Source organism: Apteryx mantelli, chromosome 22 (assembly GCF_036417845.1).
Source record: "Apteryx mantelli isolate bAptMan1 chromosome 22, bAptMan1.hap1, whole genome shotgun sequence".
Taxonomy (NCBI): Eukaryota; Metazoa; Chordata; class Aves; order Apterygiformes; family Apterygidae; genus Apteryx; species Apteryx mantelli.
The window spans coordinates 7,450,082-7,477,910 of NC_089999.1; the positions used below are offsets into that span (position 1 = coordinate 7,450,082).

The 27,829-nt window shown below is 58.5% G+C and overlaps 1 protein-coding gene across 1 annotated transcript; it reads right to left on the bottom strand.

Moving 5' to 3' along the window:
• Nucleotides 1-1,344: 1,344 nt before the first annotated feature.
• SRRM3 (serine/arginine repetitive matrix 3) lies at nt 1,345-27,829 on the bottom strand. The gene is made up of 14 exons (XM_067309659.1): nt 27,606-27,829; nt 22,872-22,973; nt 17,335-17,469; nt 17,127-17,207; nt 16,250-16,279; nt 15,534-15,602; nt 14,751-14,786; nt 13,017-13,067; nt 12,538-12,642; nt 11,701-11,869; nt 5,925-6,271; nt 5,276-5,503; nt 4,668-4,805; nt 1,345-1,561 (listed from the first exon to the last, which is right to left on the bottom strand). The coding sequence occupies exons 1-14, from the start codon at nt 27,827-27,829 to the stop codon at nt 1,345-1,347; spliced, it is 1,932 nt and encodes a 643-aa protein (XP_067165760.1).

A 27,829-nucleotide genomic window follows, 5' to 3' on the forward strand; every position in this document is an offset into this window, starting at 1 on the left:
GACCCCCTCCTCAGTCCTCTGTCCTGCAGCTCCGTCCCACTGCGGACACGCTGGATGGTGCTGGCATGGTCCCCTTGTCGTCCCCCACCAGTGTGATGCCACAGACCACCACCACACCAAACCTCATCCGCCCTGAGGAATGGGAGAGGCTGCAGAAGAGCCCGGGAGCTTTTGGCTGACCTCCCGGGGTGAGATGGATGGGGCCCGTGAGCCCCGGGCCAGTGCTTCAGGTGGCCATGCTGGATTGGCAGGGCCAGGTCCTGAGCTGAGAAGAGCAGCATGAACCTGTGCGGAGGGACCCAGCAGACCTCCCCGCCTGGGAACAGACTGATGAGGCTGAAGACGATGCCAGGCTCCTCCCTGCATCTGGCTTTGGAGAGGGGCTGACGCCTTGGTGCCGGAGCAGGGCGCTGGTGGCGGCTGTGATCTTTGTTCATCGGTGGCTCTCAGTGTGCTTGGGCTTGCCTGGGCCTGGCAGGGTCCCCAAATAGTTCATGTTGCCTCTGTCTTCAAGGGTACAAGCCTGGGAGGCCAGCAGGAGCCTGGGTAAGTCAGCAATGCCATGTGGAAGCAGCGATTCCTCTTTGCCAGTACCAGTGGAAAGGCCGGGCTCTTCTCTGGATTGCATCGCTCCCTTCGATTAAGCATTAGCTCCAGAAACCCCTTCTTTGTCCTTTTCCCTCCCCAGCCCCCCCAAGGATACACTTGTGCTAAAAAAAATTAAACAAATCAAAGAAAGCATGAGGGCCTCTCGCTGGCCGGAGCAAGCGAAATAGGATGGGAGCCAGGGCACGTGGGGCCGGCGAGCTCCTCGCTCCCGCAGGCTCCCCAGCCGCCCCACGCCAGCTCAGTCCAAGGTCTTTGCTAAGCAATTTGTTCCCTTGCTCTGTGCTTGCCCACCCCGTCCCTGCCCACCCCAGCATCTGCAGAAATCAAGAGATATTCCCCCCTCCCTTCCCCACCCCAAAATATCCTAGAGGTTGGAGTCCACCCTCTCCCAGATGGAGGGGCTGCGCGATGCAGTCACCGTGGGCCATGCAGGGATGTGCACGGACCCAGCCGACTTTTCCATCAGGCCCCTGCTTTCCCCAGCCACCAGGTCCACCTTGTAGCAGCTCCGAGGTTTCTTCCACCTTCCCGGTGGTCCTGGCTCTGGGGACAGGCCAGAGGGGGACCCCCGGGGCAAGCCAGCTCCGTCCCTGCTTGGGGCGATGGGGAAGACGTGGCGCGTGGCAGCGGGGTGGGCACGACGAGGCTGGTGTTGGCTGCCCCGCGAGGGCCGGGGCTCGGGGGGCTGGCGAGGAGGGCTGGGGGGCTGCGTCCGGCGGGGCCGGGCCCCGCAGCTCAGAAGCCCGCGCTCTCCGAGCTGCTGCGGCTGTTGTAGCTGGGGCTGCGGCTGGGGCTCCGCGAGCGGCTCAAAGGGCTGCGAGTCCGGCTGCGGCTGCGGCTGGTGCTGTAGCTGTCGTAGCTGCGGCTCCGGCTCCGGCTGTACGAGTAGCTGCTCAGGGAGCTGGAGGACGAGGGGCTGGGGCGGTAGTAGGGGATGGGCCGCTTGCGAGCGCTGCGAACGGAAAAGGGAAACTGAGTCAGGCCCTGGGAGCAGCTCGGGGAGGGGGAGCACGGGCCCAGAGCAGCAGGGCTTGGACCGGCTGCGGGGTGACCGGTGGGTCCGCGGGCGAGCCGGCCACCCGGCGTCACCCCCCGCCTGCATCCACCCGGCCCTGGCGGCCTCCCCAAGCCCCGGCTGCCCCCGCCGCCACCCTGGGGTGTTAGTCCCGGATTAGGCAGCGACGAGGACAGAAAGTGAGCGGGTTAATGTGGCTTTTGTGTTTCCCAGACACCAAAGATTTAAAGCTGCTGAAAAAGAGAAGTTAGGGATTAGTGGGAGGCAGGATGTGGCAGCCGCCAGGAGAGCCGGGCTGCTGCGGGGCGCTGAGCCCGCCCCGGGGTCAGACCCTCTGCTCCTGAGGAAGAGGAGGGACGCGGTGAGGCCAGGGGAAAGGGGCAGAGGGAGAAACAAGGGGGGAGACCCAGAGAGAGGGTAGGGAGGAGGGTGGGGGCTCTAGTGACCCTCTCACAGCCCCCCTCAGCCCCTGCCGAGGGTCGCAGGGACTGCTGCACGGGTGTAGGGGGCTCCTGGCAGCCTTGCTGCCCCCCTGCCACATGTGGCATCCTTGCCACGGCCCCGTGGCCTCTGCCTGCTGCCCAGGACCTCCATGCTTGCCACCTGGGATGTGGGTGCTGCCTCCTCATCTCCCACTGGACTCCTGGGTCCCAGGGAGCACCACACCCTCTCCTTGGCCCTTTCGGCTTCAGGCCTCCAGGCAGCTCCGGGCACCTTCTGGGGTGGTTTTTCCCTGCGTTTCTCCCTTTCTCCCTAATTCCCTGGCAGCCCTGCTGAGCCCCTCTCCCCACGGGACTCAGCAAGAGTGGCACCCATGAGAGTGCCCGCATCCCCCAGGACGCAACAATGTCTCAAGGATGCCAGCCCCGGAAATCTGCCCTGATCAGGATGCTTCCCAGCCCCGGAGGTGGCAGCAGGGGGCGAAAGGTGGCAGCAGACTGCTGGCGTGAAGCAGCCCCTCGCCCCCTTCCCTGGCCCTGCTTGACGCAGGGCGCACCGGAGTGAGTGGTGTTAGTGGGACTGACAGAGACACACATGGCACAGACATGGCTTAGCACCGAAGGCCGCGTATGGCAAGTTCGAGGAGACACAGTGGGGTCCGTGAGGAAGAGGAGGAAGAGTGGGGGGAGGTTACCCTGCTAACCAGGCCTGCGGCGATGCTCTCCGAGAGGAACCTTGGGATGAAATGGAGAAGGAGATGTTGGCATCATTGAAGGAGGAGGCAGGACCGCACGGTGCTAGCCCACCCGGGGCCAGCAGGGAGGGCAGGTGGGCACTGAGGACAGGGTGGGAGGGAAAGGAGAGGTGTCCAGGGGCTCCTCATCAGGCTGCAGGGCTTGCCCATATGCAGACAAGAAGGGCTGTGACTTGTTCCCCCCTGCTGCCCTCTCCCTGGACCATCCTCTGCCTTTATCTGGGCCTGAGACCCTGGGCTAGAAATGCTCTTTCCTTTCTGTGACTGAAAAAAAGAAAATGATGCTTCTTCTTGTGACCCCCAGGCTCTGGGAGCTGAGGCTTTATGGAAACCACCAAGCCTTGGAGAAGAGATGAAATGGCAGGAGCCCTGGACTGCTCCATCCTGAGCTCCCTTAGCAAAGGTGGGACCAGAGCCTCCGGCCCCCATCTGTCCCAGGAGCCAGGGACGGTCCCCACAGGAACCGAGGGCTGTCCCCTCAAACAGGGCTGTGTGGCCTCCTCCTCTCCCTTTCCTCAGGGCAGCTTGAGGCTGGGGCCAGGGTAAGCCCTGCCCTTCTCCCACTGAGCTCTGCAGAGCTGTGGCAGCGGAGGATGAGATGGACTACAGCGCAGCAGCCCCATCTTCAGCAGCCTGGCTGCACGGCGTGTCACCTCGCTCCTTATCTCAAGCCTCCAGGACTAACCCACCAGAATCACTGCCGTACGCCCTGGCCAACCAGCCCCAAAGACACAGCAACTGGTGGCAGCTTCTAACACCCATGGAGAGCCCAGACTTGCTACCAGTACCGCAGCAGGGACATAACAAGGGGAGGGTTGAGAGAGGCAGTGAGGACATGGAGAGAGACCCACACGTTCTGCTGGGGCAGCCTGGGAAAAACTAGCTCAGGGCAGGGACAAGAGTGCTGCACCACGGCCGAGCTGTGCAGACGACGGCAGAGGGAGGGCTGGGAAGAGCAGGCTGCCCACCACCACTGTGCCTTAGCCACCCTGGCACTGTGGCTTATTTGACATATGCTTGTCCCAACAGGGATTTTGGCCTGGGAAAGGAAGGGTTGCATCACCCTGGAGCAGCAAAGCCACTGTGTGATACAGAGGCTGAGAAACCTTTGTGCTGTGAGGAGCTTTCCTGGCCATATACTTTACAGGCAATCTATTAGTGGAAGCCTGCAGAGACCTTTAAAACAATATATGAGCAGTTAATTCTCCTATCTTCTCTCCTTAAAACTTCAGTCCAGACAAGGCAAAAAAAAAAAATCCTCCCATACTGAGCTGATTTCTAAAAATCCAGCCACCTTCACATTACAATCCCAGATCTCCCAGCTGATAAGAGCTCATGACAAATAGGTCAGAAAAGAGGTAATCTCAGCTCCACACCAGTAATCTCAGCACCACTGAATGCTAATGAGATACTATATATGCATACGGTGTTTTGTCTGGCACTTTTTGGTTATTGCCCGTCTTAGAGCCCAGGACCCTGAATCAATAGGATCTCAAGGAGGAGAAAACTGCATTTGGAGGGAGGGAGAGAAACACATTTGAGACAGTACCTTTTGCTCGAATATACATACACAATTTCAAACAAATTCATATTTTCTACTTCTAAATGTGAAGACATCAGAGGTTTGTAATATTGAAAGCAGTCTGTCTGGTTAGCCATCTGTCTAGCTAGCCTGATGCATCCAACCATTCATGCTCAGGCTCTGTCTATCTGTCCTCAGAGATGCTCATCCATCCATCCATCCACCCACCCACCCAGTGCAATGCCCTGGGCTCCCTGGCAGCAGAGCTCAGCCCCAGGGCTGCGCTAGCGGTAGGGGTGGGGAATTTGGCGTGTGCTGAGATCTACCTTGTGATCCTCCTGGGCTCCATGAAACTGGGAGAGTCACGTCTCCTCTTCCTGATGGGAGAATAGCTTCTGGAGCGACGCCTGGCCCGGGCAGGATCAGGGTCACTGTGGCGTGTTCGGGGCTCATTGTCCTTCTCTCTAAAACAAAAATGACAACACGCATTAGTGACCATGGTGGAGCAAATAGCCATGCTTGGCTGGAGAGCTGCGCAGGGGTCTGCTGAGCAGACTTGAAGCTTGGGGACATGAATACTGGGTGAACACCACACATGGTGACCACCCGCACAGAGCGAGACTGGCACCCAAAACCAGTGCTGGGAACGGTACTGGGCCTGGATCTACGGAGACCGGGGTACCAAACCCCTTGAGACCTTGGACCTTTCTCGCCCACGGGAGGGATGCTTTGAGGGAAAGACCACCAGAGTCTAGAAAGGGTTTTTTGGCTCTCTCTTAATTCTGGTCTCTCCTGGGGAAGGACTTGTGCAGGCAGTGAGTGTCAGGACTTGCATCCCAAGGACTCGGGCTGCACAGCACAACAAACTCTCTCCAGGGAAGCGTGGATGTTGGACAATCCCACAGGGTGTCTCACACTATCCCTGGGGGCTGACCTGCTCGCGTTTTTTTTCTGTGATGGAGACCGGGTCCTGCTCCGCGCAGCTCGTTTCTCCCGGGAGCGGGAGCGGGACTTGGACAGGGAGCCGCTGGAGCTCCAGGAGCTGCTCCTGTGCCCCGTGCTGTGGGACAGGCTCTTCTTCCGCTCAGATGCGTGCCGGGAGTGCTTGGCCGATGACTCTGAGCTGCTGTTCGGCCTGCCCCGATGGTGTCTCTCCTTCACCCTGCAACGGGGGGAGAAAAGGCAGTCCCTAGGCTGTCCCCATGGCCACAGCCCCCTCCAAAGCTCCTTTTCCTCCACGGCTTTTGCCGTGTTCCTGAAGGAGCTGAGAAACACAGCAAAGCCCCTGAGTACCCAAGAGTGAGCATCAGAAGTGGTCCTATGGGGCCGCGATTTTCCAATGAGCTGAGCTTGCCCCAAGCCTCCCTGTTCCCGCAGCTTAGCCCCATCACCACCATGCAGCGCAGGGTTGGAGCTTGCCCCGGGGGAAAATGGGGTGCTGAGAAGTGAAAGCATCCAGGAACAAGCTGCCCACAGATGTCCACATCAGAGCATGCAGCTACACCCTGAATATTGGAGGCCAACCGCCCAGCGTCCCCGGGAAGGGCTGAATTGCACCCCCTTGCCTGCAAGCCCCCTCTTACTTCTTGGCATGAACGCTGTGGTTCTTCTCGGCGCTGGGCGGTGGGTGGTAGGGGTGCGAGCACGCCGAGCCCTCCGAGTCACTGCTGTAGCCCGTGGGGCTGAGCGCCGGCGGCGATGTCTCCCGGGGGGCTGCGGCCCTGGCCTTGCTCTGGCCCCGGTGCCGGGGCGGCGAGGCAGTGCGGGAGCGGTGCCGGTGACTGTGCTTCTCGGCCCCGCCGCATCGGGCCACCTTCTCCGGCGAGGGCGAGCGGGGGCTCCTGGCGCCGTGTCTGCCGCCCCGGGCGCGGGGCGACGGCGGGTCGCTCCTGCCGTGGGCCCAGGGAGAAGGGGACACCGAGGCCGGCCTCTGGCAGAGGGGAGAGACAGACAGAGAGAGGGGGAGAGGCAGAGGGGAGGAAAGAAGAGAAGAAAGAAGGAGAGAGAGGTCTTTAACAGGGCGCACCGGGCCGGAGGCTCAAGTCACAACGTCAACGCACATCGCGTAAGGCAGGCTACACAGACGCTACTCTGCACCTTCCTCTCGCCTCAGCCTCTTGCCCTCAACAACGTGGGTCATGCAAATCTCCGCATGCAAAACGCAAAAAACAAAGAGAGAGGGGAGGGGAAAATAAAAAAGCCAAGAAACCCAAAATCATCGGGGAGGGAGAGCTCAAAGGGAAAGAAACAACCCCCCAAACATTTGGAACGGAGATAAAGCAAACCCCTGGCCCCCTCCCGGCCCAAACAAGAAAGGTGAAAGGAAAAGGGATGTAAAACCCAAATGAACTGAGGAAAATGAGAAAAAAAGAAAAGATGAGAGGAGGAAAGGTGGTGGGGGGAGAAGGGAGGGATGGGGGAGAGAGTAAATTAGACTGAACTACAGGATCAAACCAAATGGGACTGGAGGTAATGGGACCAGGTGGGTGCAAAGGGGCTGGGAGCTCTGCTCACACAGATGCATGCACATATATATATATATATATACGCACACATATATATATGTTTAAATATGCATAGTTTTTACATATAGTACAGATTTTGGCTTAAAACAAATCAAGAAAATGAGGAAGACAGCACAGAGCAACCATGGGGGCAAGGCAGGGAGCCACAGAGGACGGGGAGAGAAGGTTGAAAGAAACCAAAAGAAAGAAGAGAACATAAAAAAGAAAAATCAAATAAAAACCAAACCAAAACTCCACAAATGTCATCGTTACTGAGATAAACGAATGTCTCTGAACTCTTCCTGGGATACTCATTGATTTTTTAGCTGTGACTCTGCAGGGAACTGCTAAGTTCTCATCAGCACTCAACACAGACTTTGCTTTCTGCTTCCTTTTTTTCCGTTATATGCTTTTTTTTTTTTTTTTTTTTTAAGTCCCTCTTGGTTAACATCCACTTACCAAAAAAGTGGCATTTCCTCCTTTAGTAGGTAAGGTATGAAGAGAAGGGAAAAGCGGGGCAATATAAGTGCATCATTAGATTCACAAAAATGCAAGAGAGAAAGAAAGAGAGAGAGAGAGAGAGAGAAAGCGAGAGACAGCGAGAGACGAGAGCGAGGAGGAGAAGAGAAATAAAACAAAACAGCTCGCCTCGCCTAGGCCCCGGACCCTGGCTACGCTCGCACGGAGGCAGCGCCGCGGGGGCGGCCCTGACCCGCTGTTTCAGCGGCGGCGTGAGCGGGACGCCCACGGCACGGAGCAGGACTTTCTCCAGAGCCGCCCTGGGGGCACGTCCGCAGAGCCCTTTCTGCACGGGGCCCGTCCGCACGTCGCCTTCGGGGATGCCCGGCTGCGCCCTGGGGCTCAGCCCTCTCTTTGGGGGTGGACGGCCGCCCCGCGCGCCAGCAGCGCTGGCCACCGCCAACAGCAACCCGCCTAAAAACTTTCACTTCTGGCTGCCCCAAAGTCTTCCTCATTTTTTTTTTTATTTTTCCCCCTCTGCATCCTCCTAGCAAATAGCCCGTCGGTGAGAAACCCTGAGGGAAACCCGCCCCAGGCCCCGCGCGAAGGCCGGCTGGTCCCCAGCGCCGCCATTTCATGAGGCAACCAAGGGCAAGGTGGGGCAAGATGGCGGCCACGGCGCGCCTGCTGGCCTGGGGCTGGTGCCCGAGGGACAGAAACTGCCAGCTGCGGGGGCCGGTGGCTCTGGGCCCACGCCACGGGGCAGCTTTGGGGGTTTCTCTCTGTTGTCCCCAGCGCCCTCACGGCCCCTGAGCGCCCAGCGCTGCGGGGAGGGCAGCCGCAGCGTTGAGCCTGCCGCGAGGCCTCGCGGGGCCGAAGGGGATGGTGGCAGCGTTAGGGCCAAGTCTGGGGGACACGTACGATGCTGACGAGCCTGTTTCCCCACCGTCCCCTCACCTCAGACATGCTGGGGTAAGCGGATGGGAAGAGGCTCCCCCTGCCCTCCCTCTGGCTCCTAAAACCTAGCTTCTCCCTCCAAAAAGAGGGAGGAGGTCAGACCCAGAGGGTGATGGTGGCCGCAGCGGAGACGCCGCCAAGGGGGACATGGCCACGTGCCACGAGCGCAAGCGGCCAGGGCCTTGGACACCACCGACGCAGACACGTCCCCATACCACGAGTGGCCAGGCAGGGCCGGGGCACGCCGCCACTGCAAGCGGGCACCTGCCATTGCTCCTACCACCCTCCAGAGCCAAAACAGGGCACTGGGGTTTCCTTCTTTTTTTTTTTAAACAATTTCTTTAACAAGCTGTTGGTTTTCCAGTTGCTTTAGGGAGGGGGAAAAGCTGCTAGCTAACGCAGTGATTGCTAACCCTACAAACAGCAAAACGACCCCGGAAACACCTGGCTCCGGGGCGCAGCCACAGGAGGGGCCGCAGCCACGAGGCACATCCGGGAGCGAGCCCTGAGCTAGCACCGGCACCTTCCCAGGAAGGGAAAAATAAAAGCACCCCCCCCCCCCCAAAAGAAAGACAGAGAGGCAGAGAAATATAGAGAGAGATTTCCTCTAAAACCGCAGCATTCCCACATTCAGCGTTTTCTGCTCCTGCGCTCCGGCTACCCCAGCGCCACCCCCACCGCCATCCCTGCTCGCACTGCCGCTCCTTTTCACACGCTGGGGTTTTGTCCCTGCCCTTTGTCTCTGTTTGCTGTTAGTTTTGCTCGCTTTGTTATCCAGCCCCTAAAAAGCCACAGAGGAAATCAAATCGACTAGACGTAATCGTACCGTTTATGGAAACGAACACAAAATCGGAGGGCTAAAACACACAGAAATGCATTCTACCAACAGAACGAGTAAACGAGGAAGAGAAAAGGGAGGAAAGAAAGAAAAAAATATTACATGGACAGAAAAAAAAAGCATAAAAGAGCATGGCTTTGTAGCTAATTGAGGGGAAAAAAAATACAAAATAAAAAATTATATAGAGCCACCAAAAAGAGACAAAATGAAAGAGACAGAAAGAGAGACTGAGAGAAAGAAAGAGAAAGAAAGTAAGAAAGAGAAAATAACATTAAATCAAGCTACGGTGCTTTTCAACAGGCTCATCTGCAGAAGTGAACGTGCAGAGGTGGACGAAATACCTACCTTCTGAATTGTCAGTGACAGGAATGCAATAATAAAAAAAGAAAACAATAATCTCCACAGTTGGAGTGCAGAATGGGAAAAAGACAATGACTCTTTAGTAATGTGATTTAGACCCCTTTGCTAATAAAGCTTGCTTCACTTAGCTTTCCAATTCTTTTGGTCTTGTTTGATTTTTTATTTTTTCTTTAATCGAAAGTCTCTGGCGGGCAGCCAGACACGGCGGGTTTGCTCGCTTGCGTGCGTCACCCGGCCTCTACATAGCAGCACCGCGTTTCTGTCTCAAAAAGGCGCTACGCAACATTACAAAGTCCCAAACCACATGCAAGTAAAGCAACGGATGGAGGCAGACCATGTCAAGGTTCGTCGGGTCGTTTTGGCACCGGGATCGGCTTGGAGCGGCCCAAAGAAAAAAATAACAGAGAGAAAGAAGTGCTGGAGAGAGTGCGTGTGGGAGAGAGAGAGCGCGAGAAAGAGGAGGAGGAGAGAGGAGGAAGAACGAGAGAGCGCGAGGATGGAGGGGAGCCAGCCGGTGGGGGGACGCATGGAGACGGGGACTGTGCATTTAAAAGGGAAGTTGAGTCTTCAGGGCAAAAACAACTCTTTGGGACATCCCCACGGCACAGCAGGGGGAGCAACGGGGCTCACCCCGCTTTCATCCGCGCCTGCAAAGGGTGCTCGGCGCTGGCCACGAGCCCCACCTGGCGAGAGCGGCAACTGGGGACTAAATGTAAGGAGGCAAATGGCAATTCGCTTCTCAATTTTGTAGAGCCAGATGGCTTTTTGCTTTAGATCAGCATGGTTACCTTCCCTTTTAAATCCCTTGGTCAAAATATAGAAATGGAAATACAATGTTCAACGGTTGTAAATATTAAGAAAACACATCTGCTTTTTTGTTTTGTTTTTTTCTTCTCCACATTAACACACACAAAAGCAAAAAATTCTAGAACAACACAACGACGACAGGAAAAAAAATAGAAATATATCGTTTGCATTTCTGTACATCACGAAGGAAAAAAAAAGTCATAATAAAGGAAACTAAACAAGGAGGAAAAAAGAAAAAGCACGTTTCATTTCCCTTCCCTCCCCCTCTTCCCTGCTTCTGCTGAGCAAGAAATGGAATTGTATATTACCGTTTGGGTTTTTTTCAAATGGGAGGCTAAAGAAAAACACAGATGGGATTAAAAAAAGAAAAAAAAAAAAAGAGAGAGAGAGAGAAAGAGAGAGAGAGAGAAAGTTGTTGGAGAAAAGTACCACTAGTGCCCAGGAGCGGAAGGAGCTCAGGGGCCTGGGCGATGCTCTCCAGCGCAGGGCCGGCGAGCACCAGGCAGCCCTTGGCACCCCGAGCGATGCTGAACAGCCGGAGGGCCGACGGCAGCCCGCGGCAGGCTCCGGGGCGGGAGGTGTCCAAGGACGGCTCTGGGGCACCTGGGTGCCGCCAGGTGCCTTGGCTCAGCCCTGCCTCCATCGCCCATCCTGCCCCGGGAGCCGAACCAGGCTCATCTCCACCCCGGCAGTAGTGAAGCTGGGGCCAGCTCTTTTGCCACGCTGGCTATGCCTTAACGTGAGCACTTTTATTACAGGAACAAACCCCTGAAGCAGCAGGGGCTTCCCCAGGGAGCGAGGCACAACCAGGGACAGGCAACCCCAGGACAAGCCTCCACAGAGACTCTGAATTCCTAAAAACTGAGCACCCAGAGCCAAACCAGCTCCAAAGCCTGTCCTGGCCTAAACCCTGTCCCCAGATTCAGGTGCAGACCAGGCTCCACGGCCCAGAGCCCTGGGGTCAACACCTTCGCCTTGGAGATGGCAGGGAAATAATTTCTCCGGCTTTACCCATTTCTTGGCTGACTGTGCTCAAAGCAGAGGTGCTGAGCACAGAGGTGGTCCTGGTAGGCAATGCTGGCCTGTGAGCAAACAGGTGCTGCTTACCGGAGGGGGGGATTCGGCACCCAGAGAAACGCTGGTGAGCGCTGTGGCCGGCATCCCCCTGTCTGGGCACCAGCTCGTGCCCATGAAGCTGGCGGGGACCGGGAAGGGGCAGCTGGATGGCGGCGGGGCTTTGCCTGACGGGACCAGTGCCGAGACCCCAGTGATCCACCTGGTCCGACCAGCCAGGCGTCGCGAGCTCGGAGCAAAGTGACCAGAGGAGGGAGAGGAGATGAGGTGGGAGAGGAGAGCCGGGGGGAGTCCTGGTGAGGCAGGAGGGGAGGGAAGCGGTCGGGGAAGCGAACCGTGATCCAAGAAAAGCGTACGTACATCCTGCAGCTTCTCGAGCGAGGCGCTGCGGCTGCGGCGGCCGTTCTGGGCGCTGCCCTTGTGCCCGTTCTGGCGCGGCGTGGCCGAGCGGCGGGGCGAGGAGGACGGGCTGCGGCTGGAGTGGGCACTGCTGCCCTTGGGGCAGTCCTCGCGGTGCTTGGGGCTCAGCCTGTGGGGACACCGAGGGGAGCGGGTGACCACAGGCCGGCACAGTGGGGCACGAGAAGCAGTGCAAAGCCACAGCCTCGGAGAGACACGTGTGCATGGGCATCCACCAGGGACCGACTTGTCTCCCATCCCCAGCACGGCATCACCCTTCACCTTGTTCCTGCGGGGCTGCCAGTCACAGGCCATGACAGAAACCACGGCCTCACCAAAGCAGGAAATGGGCTGAAGAAACGTGTTTTGGGCTTTTGCTCTTTCAGACTTTGCTATGCAGTTTGAAACCCTGGCCAGGCACCACATTTCCAAACAAAACTCTGCAACCAAGAGGCCAAGTCATTTTTTTCTGATCCGCTTTGGAAACGCAACTAGGGATGCGCATGTATTCGTGGGACTCCAGGAGCTGATGATTCAAGGAAAGGGGGAAAAAGGCCCCAGCCCAGCAAGACTGTTAAAACCATGAGGTCCTCCATGGCTCACATCCCCGCATGGGATAGACAAGTTTGTCATGCACCTCCCAGGGCCTCACCTGCGCTGCTGTCCCCATCCCGGTTCCCAGATGTATCAATACCTGCATCCAAAGGCTCCCTGCCCTCCTCATCACCTCTCCGCCACCTCAAAAGGGAGTTTTAGGGCTGTTTCTGCTGGTGGTGGTCAAAGCAGGGGTCCTCCTACCTGCTGGGGGATTTGGAGTTGCTGTAATCAGAGGAGAGCGAAGCACTGTGGGAGCTGCAGCTACTGCGTCTGTGCGACCACCAGGCTGAGGACTCGCTGTGGGACCTGTGGAGAGGACAGGGACGGGGAGGAAGAGCTAGCTGAATCACTGGATGGTGACAGGGACAGAGGAGCAGCACAGTGCTGCTGGCAGTGGGACGCCCCCGCTGCCAGGACCCTCCGCGCTGGTGCCTCCCCTTGCACCGTCCCCAGCAGCCAGTCATTTTGGAGGCTCCAGCCACCCAGGTTAGCTCGGCCAGCCAGCATGGACCCCTCCCGGCCTGGCCGAGGGTTGGACCCCCACCCACCCAGGCAGGGATAGCCCCACACCCCCTCCTGGCATGGTGCAGGCTCTGGAAGCCCCATCCCACCGGGACCTTCCACCTCCGTGGGTCCTCCGTGGGGCCAGACACGGCAGGGGCTGGCCACCGACATCTCACCTCTTGCGCTCTTTGTTTTTCTCTTTCCTTTTGTTCTTGGGGCTCCTGGACCTACAGAAACAGCAGAAAGCTGAAAACACAGATGCGGGAGCATGGGCAGGTCCCACATCCCCAACGGGCATCTCTCCGCTGCTGACACCTGCGTGGGGGTGATGCTGCTCTCTGCCCCATGCCAGGCACCCGGTGCTCAACCTCAGGGTCAGCTCAGGGTTCAGCCCTCAGTGCCCAGCCTTCCCTGTCCTCGCTGGCCATACCCTCGCTTTGTGGCATGATGGTGGGTGCTGGAGCCCAGCTGCAGGCTCAGCTCCGCCTGGAGACGGTCTGACCCAGAGCCGGGGGCCAACCAAGGAAACCTTCATGGGGCTCCCAACAGGCCTGTCATGACTCCAAACATTGCAAACCCCAAGATTTGGGTGGGGTGGGGAGGGGATTTGCTTGGGGCTGGGCCATCCCTGTTGCGAGACCTTGCAGACAAGGGTAGCTCCTGCCTCCACTGTGTGCAAGCCTTGACCAAGTCACTCAGTGATGCCAGCCAGGTGGGACAGGCTAGTGCCAAAGAGAAGTGGGCCATTTCTGCTCTGGATCAGCTGGTTTTAGGGCAGTTGTCACCTCTCTGCTCACCTTCCCCTGCTTCACCCACCTCTTGAGCTGCTCTGCCCACAGATGGCCCCTTTGCCCATCTTTTCCTCCTCTCTCCCTAAATAGCAGTGCCAGCAGAGGGCATCTGCAGAACAAGGCACGGCCAGGGTTTGCCATGGAGAAGCCTTCTGAGATCAATCCTTTTCTCCCCGGGCAGATGAGGGGATCATTAGTCCTAAGAGTGGGGCCCTACAGGGCCCTGCAAGCTGGGCTAGAGAAAGCCTACAGGCCAGGCATGTCTCGGTGGTGCCCATGCAGGGAATATGCTAGCCCTGCCTGCCCAGCAGCAAGCAGGCAGATACCCTCAGGGCTGTGCGTTTGCCCCCAGCAGAAGAGGACTTGCTTGCAGACTGGTGGCAGCAGAAGGTGGTCCTTTGGGCAGCCCTCAAGAGATAGCTGGGTACTAGCTAACTGGTCCAGGGCTTTGTCTCACTGTTTGGCAAAGAAACAGTCCCTCACTGGGTCAGACCCGCGTGCTGCAGCCCTACAGCCCCCAAAATCTCCAGCCACAGGGAGCATGATGGGCTGCAATGGGTGGGCTTGCTGACCCCTGGCCTGCTTGGGCCCAGAACATGGCTGGCTACTCGAGAGGCTGGTGAGACCTCGGCATGGTAGCCCCTTGCTACCTCCAAGGTGGATGGACAACCAGTGATACCCAGCCTTGAGGTTGAGGAAGATGCCCTGACCTCAAGGCACATTCCTGCCCCAGAGCCAGACCCACAGTCCCAAGGTGAGCAACATCTGTTGGGTGCTAGAAAATGTGTTTGTCAGCCCCTGCTTGTATCACCAACAGGGCTGGCCATCACAAGGCTGGTGTTTCCCATCACAGATAGAACATGGCACCTGCCTAGAAGTCTCCATGCTTCCCCCCTCACTCCCATGGCTTTGATGGGGCAGTCACTTACAGGATCCATAACTCCTCAGGGTGCTGCTCCCCCTGCCCCAATTCTCAGTGGCAGGGAGGACCCGTCTCCGCAGGGTGGAGGTGGCAGGGGCAGTGGGAAGGATGAGGGCTGGGGGCTCTCCCGTCGAAGGGAGAAGCTGAGACCTAGAGCAGGTCCCAGCGGGATGGCTTCCTTCAGCCTTCACTCTCACCTGTGTCTTCTCTTCTTTCGGGATCCAGATTCAGACCTGAGGGACAAAGAGGAGACAGAGACAAAGGAGACACATTGAGAAGGCTAAGGGGGAGGAAAGGCTGGGCTGGGCAGCCCCCAGGGGATGGAGGTGAATGGGGATGAGGGGATGGGCTGATGGATGGGAGAGCACATCAGCGAGGGAGCTGGGAGCAGGGCAGCTGCTGCTCAGACAACCCCAGCTCCCCAAGTAATGCCATCCCCATGCTACAGGGACATGCCAGGCCCCTGGCACATCCTTGGCAGGCAGTGGGGCATCAACTCTCTGGCATCCTCTTACCTCCTCCTGCCTGCCAAAGTGCCTCCCTCCAGATTTACTATAGCACACCCCGTTGTGGCTGCAGGAGGCCCCGTCACCCAAGGTCCCTTCCCAAGGCATCCTGCACCCAGGGTCATCCCACGCTAGCCATGCGCAATGGCTCAGCTGCTCTCAGGCCTGGACTTGGTGGAAGTCGGGGACACTAGGCTGGCTGCACTGCTGAGGTGGTACTCAGGGCAGGGACACGGTAATGTGGGTTCATGGGTGCCAGGGTGCTGCCACGCACCCACAGGGCCCCAGGCGGCCTTGAGGTCGGATTCACACTGGGAGCAGGGCTGAGTGGGAGGGTTCATGCCTCATCCCTGCGCATTGATCCTTGCCAAGCTCACCTCTAACCAGCCCTGCTCAATGACCGTCCCCCTCTGTCATCCAAGGAGGGAGCAGATGAGGGAGAGAAAATGCAGGCTGACCTGCTGCCCTTCTTACCTGTCACGTCTGTGTTTCTTTCCAGCCTTCTTTTTCTTCTCCTTGCGGATTGGTGAAGAGCTGTCACAGCTGGAATAAAAAAAAAGAAGGAGCCCTTGAGCCAAGAGTGAGGGGCTCTTTGATCATGGCCATGGTGCAGCAGGGACCCCAAGGCCCATCCCCATGGCCCACAGGAGCCCATCCCTGCAATGCACCACCACCCCACTTCCCTGGAGTGGCCGATGGGACTTAGACACATGAGCATCACACAGAAACCATTTCCTTAGGGGATCTGCAATAGGGGGTGGAAAGTGGCTTTTGGAGCCTGGACTTTGATTAACTTTGGTCCCAGACCACTTGCATCTCACTGTGTCCCATTGCCACCTTGTGGGCTCTGCAGTCTCCAGCAGGAAACGCAGCTGGAGGAGTCAATTCCCGCTACCATTTCCCAGCCGGACAGCAAGTGGCAAAGGCCAGCCTGTGCAGGTTCCCTGTGTGCACTGGTGCGAGCCTCCATCCAGCCCAGCCCTCCTAAGCCACCAGCATGCGCCCCGCTCCACCACCCTCACCATGCTGCAACAGGGCTCGGGGCCACGGGCACCCACACGGCCCAGCAGGGTGCTGGGCTCAGCTCAGCCCTATGGCACAGCAGGAGGGGAGGCTGTGGGCAACGGTGTCATGCAAGGGTAACAGGCCTGCTGCTGCACCGAGGGGCACGCTGCAGCCAGGGCACTCACCTGCGCTCCGAGCCAGGTTTCCTCTTTTTGCTGCCACAGGGAAGGCAAAGAAAGGCACGTTAAGGAGAGCAGCTCCTAGTCCCAGCATGGGCTGTGCAGGGGAGGAGCAGGCCCCAGGCACTAACTGGGGAGAGGGGACCAGCAGGAGGACAGAGCCAGACTCCTCCAGAGGCCAGATCCTGCCCAGTGCTGTGCCCTACACCAGCCAGGTCCTTCTTCCCTAAGGCCCTAATCAGTGTTTCCAGCTGAGCAGCCTGAAGGGTGATGGTGCATCTCTTAATGCTACAATTACCCACATCAACTGGCCCCTGTGCTAATTGCCTCCTTAAGTCACATCTCCACAAAGCAGCTGACTGTGGTTGTGTGGTTGGGTCCCCCATGGCCAAAGTGGGGCTTGCTGGCATGGGGGAGCTCCTTCCAGAGGGGCCGGGCTGGGTGCGCGCGTTGCATCTCCTGCCCATATAGATGTGTTGCACTTGGGGGGTGTATTTGGCTGCTTTGCCTCCCTGGGGAGGGTGCACGTACTGCATTTTGGGTTGGTATATGGTGCATATATGTTTATGTCAACTGGGACAATGCAGGTCCGTGCTGTGTGCTCAGGCTGGGTGAGGTTTGGGGCCCCGCAGTGCTGTGGAGGCAGCTGGGCAGGCTGGGGTGCAGACGGGAGACAGACCTGGACCTCGCCTCCAGCACCAGCCCCTGCGGCCCATGGCCCTGACCCCAGAGCTGAGCAAGGGCCAAGTTAATGACCCAGAGTCATTAAATCCTCCCATCTGGGGGGATGTGAGCCTCAGCAGAAGCTAAGGAAGGAGCCGCGGGGAGAGCCAGGCGGAAAGCCCGGTCCCCTGCTGCCCTCCTGGGACAGCCAGGGACTCACCGGCTCCGGCGGTGACCCGATTTCTTTTTCTTTTTCTTCTTGGGCGGGGGAGAGGTGGAGCTGCTTGACCGTCTTTTCAGCCTGCAGGAAAGAGCAGACACGGTCGGGATGGTGCCGGCCACCCTCCTCCTTGCGCGGGCTGCGATACGGCGGGCTGGCCGGGGTGCAGGGGAGCAGCGTTTCCGGGAAATCCCGGCCGCGGGCGCACCTGTACTCTCGGTGGCTGCTGTCGTCGCGGTAGCACTCGGCTGAGCAGTCGCACTGCAGCAGGCAGCCCTCGCCGTACTCGGGGTACTCGGCGGCGTACTCCTCCCCGTCCACCGCGTGGTGGTTTTCTATCACTCTGGCAAAGGAGGAGAAGCAGGATTATTTCGGGGCTCTCTGCTTCCCATCCCAGGGCTTGGTGGAGGGTGCTGGGGTCTCCCCAGCGGGGTCAGCCCAGGCAGGCAGCAGGGGCTGGATTAGAGGGAGAGGAGACGGCAGGAGGATCGGGGGATCTGGGGGGATTATCTGGCCGTCGGCCGGAGCCACCCAAGATTATCCAGGCTTTGTGCCAGGCGCGGGAACGTGCCGCGGGCTCAGCCCGGGCCGCCCGAGGATGCATGGGGGCGGTGGGCTGAGGTCCCGGGGCGACGGGGGGCCCACCAGGCTGTGCTGTCCGGGCCAGCTGAAACGGGCAGGGGCCGGGAGTCAGGCCCAAAACCCCCGGGGTATCCTCTGCCTCCCGAGTTCATCAGCATTAATTCTCCCGCTGCCATGGAAACGGCGGGCAGGTTGCCATTGGCAACGGCGGTCGCCGCGGGGTGGGATGCGCCGCCGCCGGCATGCCTCCCGGCCCCTTGCTCGCTGAGCCTCTTCCTCGGCAGAGCACCGCAGTTGGCGCAGGAGCAGTCGGAGGAACGCCCGTGCCTGGGGACATGGTGATCTCCCAGCTCTGCCACCAAGCTCAGCCCCTGCACGCGGCAGCGGCATCCAGCACTCTCCTCACGTCCCTGGGCTCCCCCACCTTCCCCTGCCGCCCCCAGCTCCCCCTTTTTCCAAAAACCCAGCCAGAGCCCCTCCATGCACAAGGCAAAGGCAAATGCATCCATCTACGGATGGATGGGGGTGCTTTGCTAGTGATTTGGGCCCTGAGCAGAGGAAGAGCTCCTAGGCCGAAAAAGGTGGCTGAGGGTGTTGAGAATTGGTGACAGCAGCTGAGAAGAAGGGGGCGGAGCAGATAAAAACACGTCAAAGAGCCCTGACGAAGCGTTTCCTAGCAATGCCCCTGCTTGGAGATGACAACCAGAGGGCTGTCTCCAAAGCCAGCTCCAGGAGCTCAGGACAGAGCAAGCTTCCCCTGGCTTCCAACTCAGCCCCTTGCACAGGTCGCTGGAGCCAGACTCGTTGGAGAATCCACAGGAGATGGTACAGGCTGTTTATTTTCCATTCTTCCCATGCTCCCAGCATTCAGGCTGTGTTTGGCAGCAGAAGGACGTCTGGGTGGGATCTGCCCTTCTAGCACGTACATCTGGCATACCCTGTGATCACACCAGTCGCACCTTCCGTGTGGGATATCAGAAGTTAATTCCCCAGTGGAGAAGCCGTCCAGTGCCTTGGAAGCCTCACGGTACCAGGAATGGGGGCTCAAAGCCCCATTTTGGGCTGAAGTCCTTGGGTGACCAACCACAAGTCACTCAGCATCCAGCTGCCTGGGCAGAGGTGCCAGGGCAAGCCCAAGGATCCCCCCCAAAAAGAATGGGAGTTACTGAGGAACCTGAAAATTGAGCCCACAATCCCTGCACCTCAGTATCCTCTCCCATCCGTGAGGACAGCTTTCCCTCTTCTCCTCCCTGCTCTGCCTGGTCCATGTTTAGGCATGGGTTGTCTTCTCCAGCGTGGGGCAGCATCCCTCCTGGAAGGAGCAGCTTGGTGCTGTTCCCAGGTGACCTGCTACCGTTGCCTGCAAGCTGACCCAGGCAAGCTCCTGGGAGCGCCAAGGGCACCAGGGTTGCAGTGGGTGCTGCAGGGGCGGAAGCAAAGCCCAAAGTTCTTGATAACAACAGCACGTAAGCCCAAAAGCTCAGAAATAACAGCCCAGTCAGAGCAGCGCTAACAGAAATAGTGGAGTGGTAGGGACATCCCAGTTCTCCGTCACGTCCATATCGGCAACTCCATCTCTGCTGGGGGAAAATTGCTCTGATGTAGGACATCTCATCCAGGGAAGACAGGAGGACATGGCCTTCAAGAAGGAGACTCCAGGTGCCCTAGCTGAAACTGTAGTAGACGGTGCCATGTCTGGAGGATGCCCTACATCAAGCAAGCCCAGTCTTTCACCTAACAAGGGCAGATTTAGCCTTGGAAGCTGGACTCTCTAGCTAATGTCCCAAAGGTGGGTCCCTCCAGACTTTCCAGTCTTGGAAGTCTTTGGCAGGCAAAACTGATGGAGAAGTGCATCCCCTGCAGCTGTTGGGGCCACACGGTCCCTTGGCACCAAGCTGCTTGCCAGCCCTGCCAAGGCCTCCAGCCAATGAAGGGGCATTTCTACCTAGACACGGCAAATCTGAGAACGGCACATGTTGGCTTTGCTGGCTGCAGACAGGCCCTGGGGAGTTTAACTCAATTAAAAGCATTTTGGACTCAAAATACAAGTGAGACATCCTTCTTCTCACTGCAAATGATTGCTCAACTGAGCAGGCCATGCTGGCTGGCAGAGGGGGTGAGATGGCGTGGGTCTCAGTTTGCCATTCCCCCAGCCTGCTGCAAAGCAACTACCTTTTGGGTCCTTTCCAAACGCCTTTTGGCTTGGCCATGTCCCAAGGGCAGCATATGCCTTTCAAATAATAATAAAAACATGGAAAGGGGGAAGAAAGGAGGAAGCGAGAGAAGCAAAGAGAAGTCATTACTTGTTGGATTTTCGCTCTGCTCCCTGAGTGGCTGATGAAATTCAGCAGAGAGGATCGCCAACCACGTGCTCCGAGCTGGAGCCTGCTGGCAGCTTTTCTTCCATTAGCTGTGCTCAGCGGTTCAAGACCGGGTTGTGCTGCTCCAGATATATCTCCCCTCCTGACACATGCTATCCGTTTTTTTTTTTTTTTCAGTCCCACCAGCCTGTCCATCAAGCAGTTACTCCTTCGGGAGCTGGGCTGTACCGCCAGGCTACATGTGCATAGATGGAGAAGAGAGCTGGAATTGTGCAGAGAGCCAGTTAGGGGCTCAGGTGGTCATGTCTCGGCTCTGTGCCTCAGTTTCCCTTGGGGATTTTGCGGATGATGCTGATCTTTCACATGAGCTTTGAAACAAGAACAGCTGCCCAGGTTCAGACAAACAGATCAGATATTGGGCTGGACGGACTATGAAAGTAGATGTCCAGAGAAGCATCAGACCAGGATCAGCATACGTGATATTTCTGCAGAGCGTTCTCCCAGCCTCCACACCATTTCAAGGACAGGAGCGTGTGTTTATTTAATAACTCTAGTGCACCTCCTCTGTCCAGCCTCTTCTGGAACCAGTGCAGAGATTTTACACCCAGGACATCCTTTGGAAAGGCCTTTGTATGTTTGCACGTTGCATGAAGAACCACTTCTTTTGGACCTGGCTCCAACTAGCTCCATCTGAGTACCTCTTGACTTTGTGCTGGGAGGAGCAGTCAGTGCTGAGCCACCCTCCCCAGGCCACTCAGGATATCGCAGATCTCTTTTTCTGCCCTCCATCATCTCTTTTCAGGCTGCAGAGTTGCCAGCTACTCCGTTGTAGCTTGTACAGAGGCAGTGCCACTCCTGGGATCAGACTTGGCACCTTCCTCTGAGCAATCCTGCACTTTGAGACTGGTCCTTCCAGATCAGCACTATTATTTATAGCCCATAAACTAATCTTCAACGATTACCCTTCACAGTGCAAAAGCAAGCCTGCAAGTGGGGAAAGGGCACAGCAGTGGCTGTTCGCGTAACCTTACCCTCTCTTCTGTTTCCCTGTCTGCTTATCATGGTGCCAGCTCCAATGGGAGAGCCAGCCCAGGTTCCTGCTGGCGGCCACAGCACCACTCCGGCACACAGAGCTTCCCAGCCTGCCCGGGAGGATGCTCTGGGGACGACTCATGCCCCAATGGGCAATGGGTGCTGGTTAACCCGCCAGCTTGGCTCTGGGACATCAGGGTGGTGTTGGGCAGGTTGGTAGGGCCACAGGCAGCCAGCCAGGCTTTCTGCCCTGGGTGGGCTGCCTGCAAGCCCAGGGCAGCAGCGAAGCCAGGGTTGCTCTCTTCCCTTTCGCTGCCTCGATGGAGGAACACCCCTCGCTCCACTCTGTCGTTCCAGGTCTCTTCTCACCCTCAGAGTGCTGCCTCTCTCACCCAGGGTGTTAGGAGATGGTGATGCTGGAAGGGTTTGGGAGCTGCTTTGCAAGGCACTGGGTCTCTTGTGCCCTCCTTGCGCAACCAGGTGGCTATGGAGAACCAGGAGCCCGGGCCCTCCCGGCTCCTTGGCGGCAGCGCTGGAGTGGTGGAGCTGTGGGAGGAAGGTTCTCCCTGCTGCCGCGGGTTCCCTGCCTCCCCCCTTGCCCTGATTTCCTGACCCTAATGAAGCATTAATATTCAGTGAACCTGCAGGAGCTATTCCTGTCCCAAGTGACCTGGTTTCCAGGCTGATAGATGGAGCACGCCAGGCCAGCCACACTGCCTGGGCCATTAAGCTTTTCACAGATAAATCATGATCAATCCAGGGCAGATCCTCGCGAGGATGGGGATGCTTCTGCGCTGGGCGGGCAGGAGGGGAAGCAACCAGCTGGGAGCAGTGGGCAGCAGGTCTCCAGGGAGAGCTCTGTCATTTTGTACGACTAAACTCAGCTTCTAGACCCCAAGGCAGAAGCAGCCCCCGGGGAAGGGCCAGAGTGAGGAGCTCTTACAAGACGGAGTCGCGGGGCAGGAGCTACTTGGAGCAGCTTCCTCGGTGGGGCTACGCGGGATTTACACCAGCCTGATAACCAGGCACCAAGGGGATGGCTCTGGATCTGCCCAGGGAGAAAAATAGCGAAGGCGCCAGCCCTGCTGATCCAGCCTGCGCCCCTTACGGCACAACTTGTCATTACGATCATACATTTCCCTTGCCCGGAGAGAGGCAATTGCAGCCCCAAGGAAGGCAGGAGAGGTGACCCAATATGCAGGGAATGGGCAGAGGTGAGACAGCCCAAACCCCCTTGGATCCCCTCAAAATAAAGTGGGGTATCACTTTGCTCTACTGCCCTTGGTGCAGTTTGCATTTTAGGCAGAGGGAGACACAATACCCAGGCCAGATTTATGACGGCTGCTAGCGATTGCACCGGGCCAGACTGCATGGTGCAGGAGATGGACCTGCCCGCGGAGTCCCAGTCCTGCCTTGGCCTAATGCACCAAACCTGCGTCTCAAAAGACCTGCAAGGTCTCTGCCACTGTCCAGCGGGGCAAGCCCGGCATCGAGACTGTCTGTGCTTCACTGTCAGCATCCGTGACATGGGCATTGCAACACCGACCTCATCACGCAGCACCCTGAGGTTTCTGGAGCACCAGTGCTGGATAACCTCGCTAGAGATAGGATCCTGCCTTAGACCCTCCACGTTAGAGGGAATCTGGCGGTGAGATTTCCCAGAGGAGCTGGGATCTCTCAAAGCCCTCAGCATCCAGAGCAAGTTTGGAGGCTGGGTTTTATGTAGCCCCCCTCCACGTGGATCACAGAAAAGGTTGTCCCCACAGCCCAGCTGCCACCAGGGCCCACAGCCCTACCCGGTCTCACTTACATTTGGCGCCCGTGCTGGTCCTCCCGGGTGAGCACGCCTTCCTTCTCCATCAGCATTTGCCGGAAGGTCCCCACTTTCTGCCGGATCTCCTCTTCAGAGTACCTGGAAGGGGGGAGACACAGTCAGGGTTGCCGTGGCTGGAGTGTGGGAGCCGCGGGGCAGGACAGCTGCTGGGAGACCGCGGGGCTGCGATTTTCCCCTGCAGCGCAAGGGGCTGGTGCATGTCCCCATGCTCCCGGCCCTTCCCGGCCCCCGGGATCCTGCCACTCTCCCACCCAGAGCAAGGAGCCTCTCCCACCCCGCAGCCCTGCTTGCAGTGGGCTCGGGCCGAGAGCTGACCAAAGCTGATCTGTGATTTAATGCCACAGTCACCTTCTTTTCCTTCCCTTCCATATGTTTTCCTGCAGAATAAAGTTCTGAAAGCAAATGAGCTGGAAAGAAGTTCTTGTCAGGCACCCAGAAATATTTCTTGTGGCTAAATGCAACCCCCTGCTCTGATCACAGTGGTTCATTGGTTATTTAATCTATTTGTACAGGCTAATTTTTTTTTTTGCAGAGATTAGGAAAGCAAAGAGATTCACAACACACTTGCTCTGTCCTTATACCCCATCCCGGGAATCCACTGTTGGCTACCAATAGAGGCAGGACGGTGGCCAAGCGGGACGGCGTGTCTGAGCCAGTTCACGTGGTATGTTAACGGCAGAAAAAACAGTCAAAAACATAGCTCCTGTGCAGCAAATATCCGAAGGGAGTGCTGCTCTCAGGAGGGGCATTCTTGCTCCCTGGAAAATCTGGGAAAGATCCCCTTAGCACCCAAAACATCCTCCGCTCCGACCAGGTCCGGTGGGCACTGTTCCCCCAGGAAATGGCACTGAGCTTGCGGCACCATTGCTGGGATGGGGCAGGACGAGGAGCAGGAGGCCCACGACCTGTCCGGGTCCCAGCACCCATATGGGTGCAGAGGGGTGCAGAGCCTCGCAGACGGAGACCGGTCCGAGCGCCCGCGGCGCTGCAGGAAATCAAGGAATAAATCATTCCTATTCATCTCGCTTCAAAAGCGGCACGGCGCTGGGCAGCGGGGGTGCAACAGCTGCCCGTCTCCGCCACAGCGGGTGCCGGCTCCGGGGAAGGGGCGATGCGGGTCACCGGAGACACCGCCAGGGAGGAGCCGATAGCGGAGGAGGCGGCCAGCGTCGGCGGGAGGAAAGTGTCCGTGTCCTTCGTCACGGCTGCTCCCGGCCCGCGCGCTGTCCTCGGATGCACCGTCTGGCAGGGGCTGCTCGAGCTGCAGCCGGGGCCTCCGGTCAGGTCCCATCAACCCGGAAAGCTGCCGGGAGTCGCGGCAGGATGAAGCCCTGCGATTTCCGCGGGCAGGCGCCTCGCGAGGCTGCGCTCCGGAGCGCGGGGCCCCGCTCGGCTCCCCGTCCTCACGGGCCCCACGTCACCCCCCGCGCCAGCCCCGGGCGCAGAGGGGCACCCGTGGCCCCGCCACCTCCTCCATCATACAACGCTTCCCAGCCACCTGGGTGGCTTTTTGCTTGCCCCAATATGGGGAAAATCTGCTGTGTTTCGGGCCCGCAAAGGGGGACGGATGCGGCCGCGTTTGCCCAGCCATAACCCGCTGCAAGCAGGCCTGCAGAGAACCGATGCTACGAGTTCTGCCTCCCGCACCCACACACGCCTCTGGCAGGCGTGGGTTTCATCTCCCCAAACTCTCTTTGAAGAGGTGCCGCTCGCAGCACGTGCTGCCAGCGGCGTGACGGTGATGGGGGGGGATTAATATTAACGAGCTGATTTGCACCGAAGCAGCCTCGTTAATTCTGCAGCCGGCGAGCAGGCAGGGGGCGGCTGAGCAGCGCTGCCCGCCCGGCGCCCGGGCAGCCCCGGCCACGCGCCCCTCGGCTCAGCCCCAAAACGGGGCAGCAGCCCCAAACCCCGCGCGGTGTCCTGGCCAGCGGGTGCACGAGCCGGGCAGCGCGCGGCCGCGCTGGGAGGACGAAGCCCCGCACCCGGGCACCTGCAAGCCGGCCGCCGCGCTCAGCGAGCGGGGAGATGTCTGCCCGGGAAGACAAATATTTGCCGCAGCTGGTTGTTAACGCGGCCGGTGCTCTCGGCGCGGGGCCGTCGAGCCAAGCAGGAAGCAACAGATGAGCCATCACGGCCGCGGCTCGGCGAGGACGCCAGCCCGCAGCCCGCTCCCAGGCCCGGCGAGGCGCCGCGTCTCCCGTGCTTTGCTTTCTCCGACACGGCAAACAGACGTCGCTCTGCAGCGCGTCGCTGCCCTCGCTGACGGCTCAGCCGGCTCCTCTGCCGCTGCTCCGCGGCTCCCTGCCGGCTGGCCCGGGCACCCGGCACGCGCAGCGGCGATAGCGCCGCAGGGCTCGCAGCCAAACGGGGCCAGGAGACAGAAGGGTTCGTAGGTCTGCGCAGCCCTGCGACAGCAACGCGGCGCGGAGGGACCCGGCGGTGGGACGCGGAGGAGCTGCCGGGGCTCCGCACCGACCGGGCCGCCCCGGCTGCGGGGGCACCCGCTGCCTCCTGAGCTGGGGCCCAGAGCTGTGTCCCCTGCAGCCAGGTGCTTTGGGAGCAATCCCAGACTAAGGGTTTTACTCCCAGGTGTGTCCCACCACGGGGATACTTAGACACTGCGGCCAAGGCGGGGGACTTGCCGTTCTCCCTGGCTGGCTCCTCTTCCCAGCTGGGGCTGAGAAAACGCCTGGGGAACGGGTGACAAAATGGTCCACGGGCCCGGAGCGGGCCACGGAGCAGGCGCTTAGCAGGTCTGCAGGGCAGCAAAGCTGCCGTGGGAAAGACCCCTCCAGGCACCCCTGGGTCCCGCTGGGACCTAGCGATCCGGCGACAGGAGGCTCAAGGAGCTGGAAAACACCCTGACCTGCCCCAGCCCACTCCGGCGCCTTCCCGCCTGCCTACCTCGCCTCTGCTTGTAACCCCGTTAGAGGGATTTTTTTGCATTTAACACATTTAGCAGGTTTGGGAGCTAAACAAGAAATGCTGACGTCTCTTCTCCAGAAAAGAAATCCAACCACCAGCCGCTAAATCACCACGCAGGCAGCCTGGGAGCGAGAAGCACAGCCGGACGCGGAGCAAGCAGGAGGAGCCGTCAGCGTTCAAGGAGGCCACCGAGCGCTTAAATCCCCACACAACCTCCTCTGCTACGAAGCCACTTAATCCCAGGGGCCCTGCCCCTTGGAGATAAATCTCCGCGAGGCACAGGGGACACGGCCAGGATGTGGCCACCAGGACAGGCAGAAATCTCTCGGGTCGAAAGCGCTTCCCATGCAAAGCCCCAGGAGAGCCCCTGCGCACCGGGGAAGAGCAGGCGGGAAGATTAAACAAGCTGACCAAGATTATTACTGTAATTAATTATCATTTAGGTGTATCACCGTCATCATTGTTATTAATAGTATTAATAATAGCAAAGACAATTACAGCAATACCAACAATACAGCTTGCAATAGCGCTATTACCCACTGCAGTAATAATAACATTAATAGTAAGAACCCTGGTAGGGCACGGGAACCTGAAAGGAGGATCTGAGCTCCCCAAGGCGCCAGGTCAGCCTTATTTATTTCCATAATGACAAATTAGGCACAATCATTATTCCAGTCTGTGTGAGACAATTTAATTCTAGGTCACGCTCGTGCTCTTAATGAAAGCCTTGGCGAAGTCGTCTCTCAATCCATTTCCCTTCTCCCCAGCTGATATAAGTCCCCGTCTACCCGCGTGCTGAAGAATTTGGTCTATCAATCAGGTTTTAGCGAGCTGTCAGGGGTATTGGGCTCTCCTGCCAGCCCTTCGCTTCACCCGGGCAGACAGCGAAGGCCGGCGAGCAGCTCGCGGCGCCCAGCCAGGCGCATGGAAGGAGATCTGGGGGCAGAAGGGATCTTCTCGCCCCAGCCGGCTCCCAAAACTGCAGGGAGAGGAGCGAGGCAGCGACCAGACTGACACACCGGAACGGCCCCCCTTGGGGCTAAACAGCAGCTCTTCTATTTTTTTTTTAGCGCGATGAAAACCCAAAGCGCAGTGAATTCCCAAATGAAACGCAGAGAGCAGAAATCCTGACGGTTCACTTCTCAGATGTCACAAAAAAATCATTTTGATGCCTTTTCCCCCTCCTGGACCCCGACAAAAGCAGGTTGTGACACCTGCAGATGGGTCCTCCAGTCCCACCTAAACCAGCCACAGCTTCAGTTCCCCAACCCACGGGGGCGAGCCCGACTACCTTCCTCCCTGCTCCTCTGCCAGCGTCACCCACCTCTGCCTCTACCACCACCACCGCTGCTGGTGGCCTCTCGCTGCTTGAAGAGACCCTGCAAAGGCGCTACAGAGATGAGCAGGGCACGAGTCAGGCAGCGCTGAGGGCTGACCCTTCCTCTGACACTGACTGCTTGCATGGCCTTGGGCAACTCACTTGTCTTTCTTGTCTCAGCTTTCCCGGCTATCGTCACGGAGAGCTGAGAGCTGAGATTTCCAAGCAGAGGTGCCTACAGGGAGTCTCCAAAACCCAAGCACTGCTGGGTTTGGATTTCCAGCAGCGATTTAGCATCACAGGTCTGACCCACCAACCCACCCGAATGTTGTCTGATACACTGGCCCAATGTATCCAAACACTGACAAAGCGGATTTACTTCCAAGGGGGGATATTTATCACTCCTGTGTATTTTAGATAGGGAAGGGGGCACGTCTGCAATCCAGCCCAAGGCCGTCACTCACCCTTGTTCTTCCATCATCTCCTGCAGCTCCATGCACTTGAGCTCCACCCGCCGCTTGCGCTCATGGTCCAGGATTTCGCGGTGAGCCTTCTTCACCAGGCTGGGCTCCACCAGCCGCACCTCCTCCTCGCCCTTGTGCCACGTGCCCGAGGCACCGGGCTGGGAGAAGCCGTTGGAGGCCTCCTGGGGCGAAGGCACGTTGGCCCCGTTGTTGTAGAGCGCCAT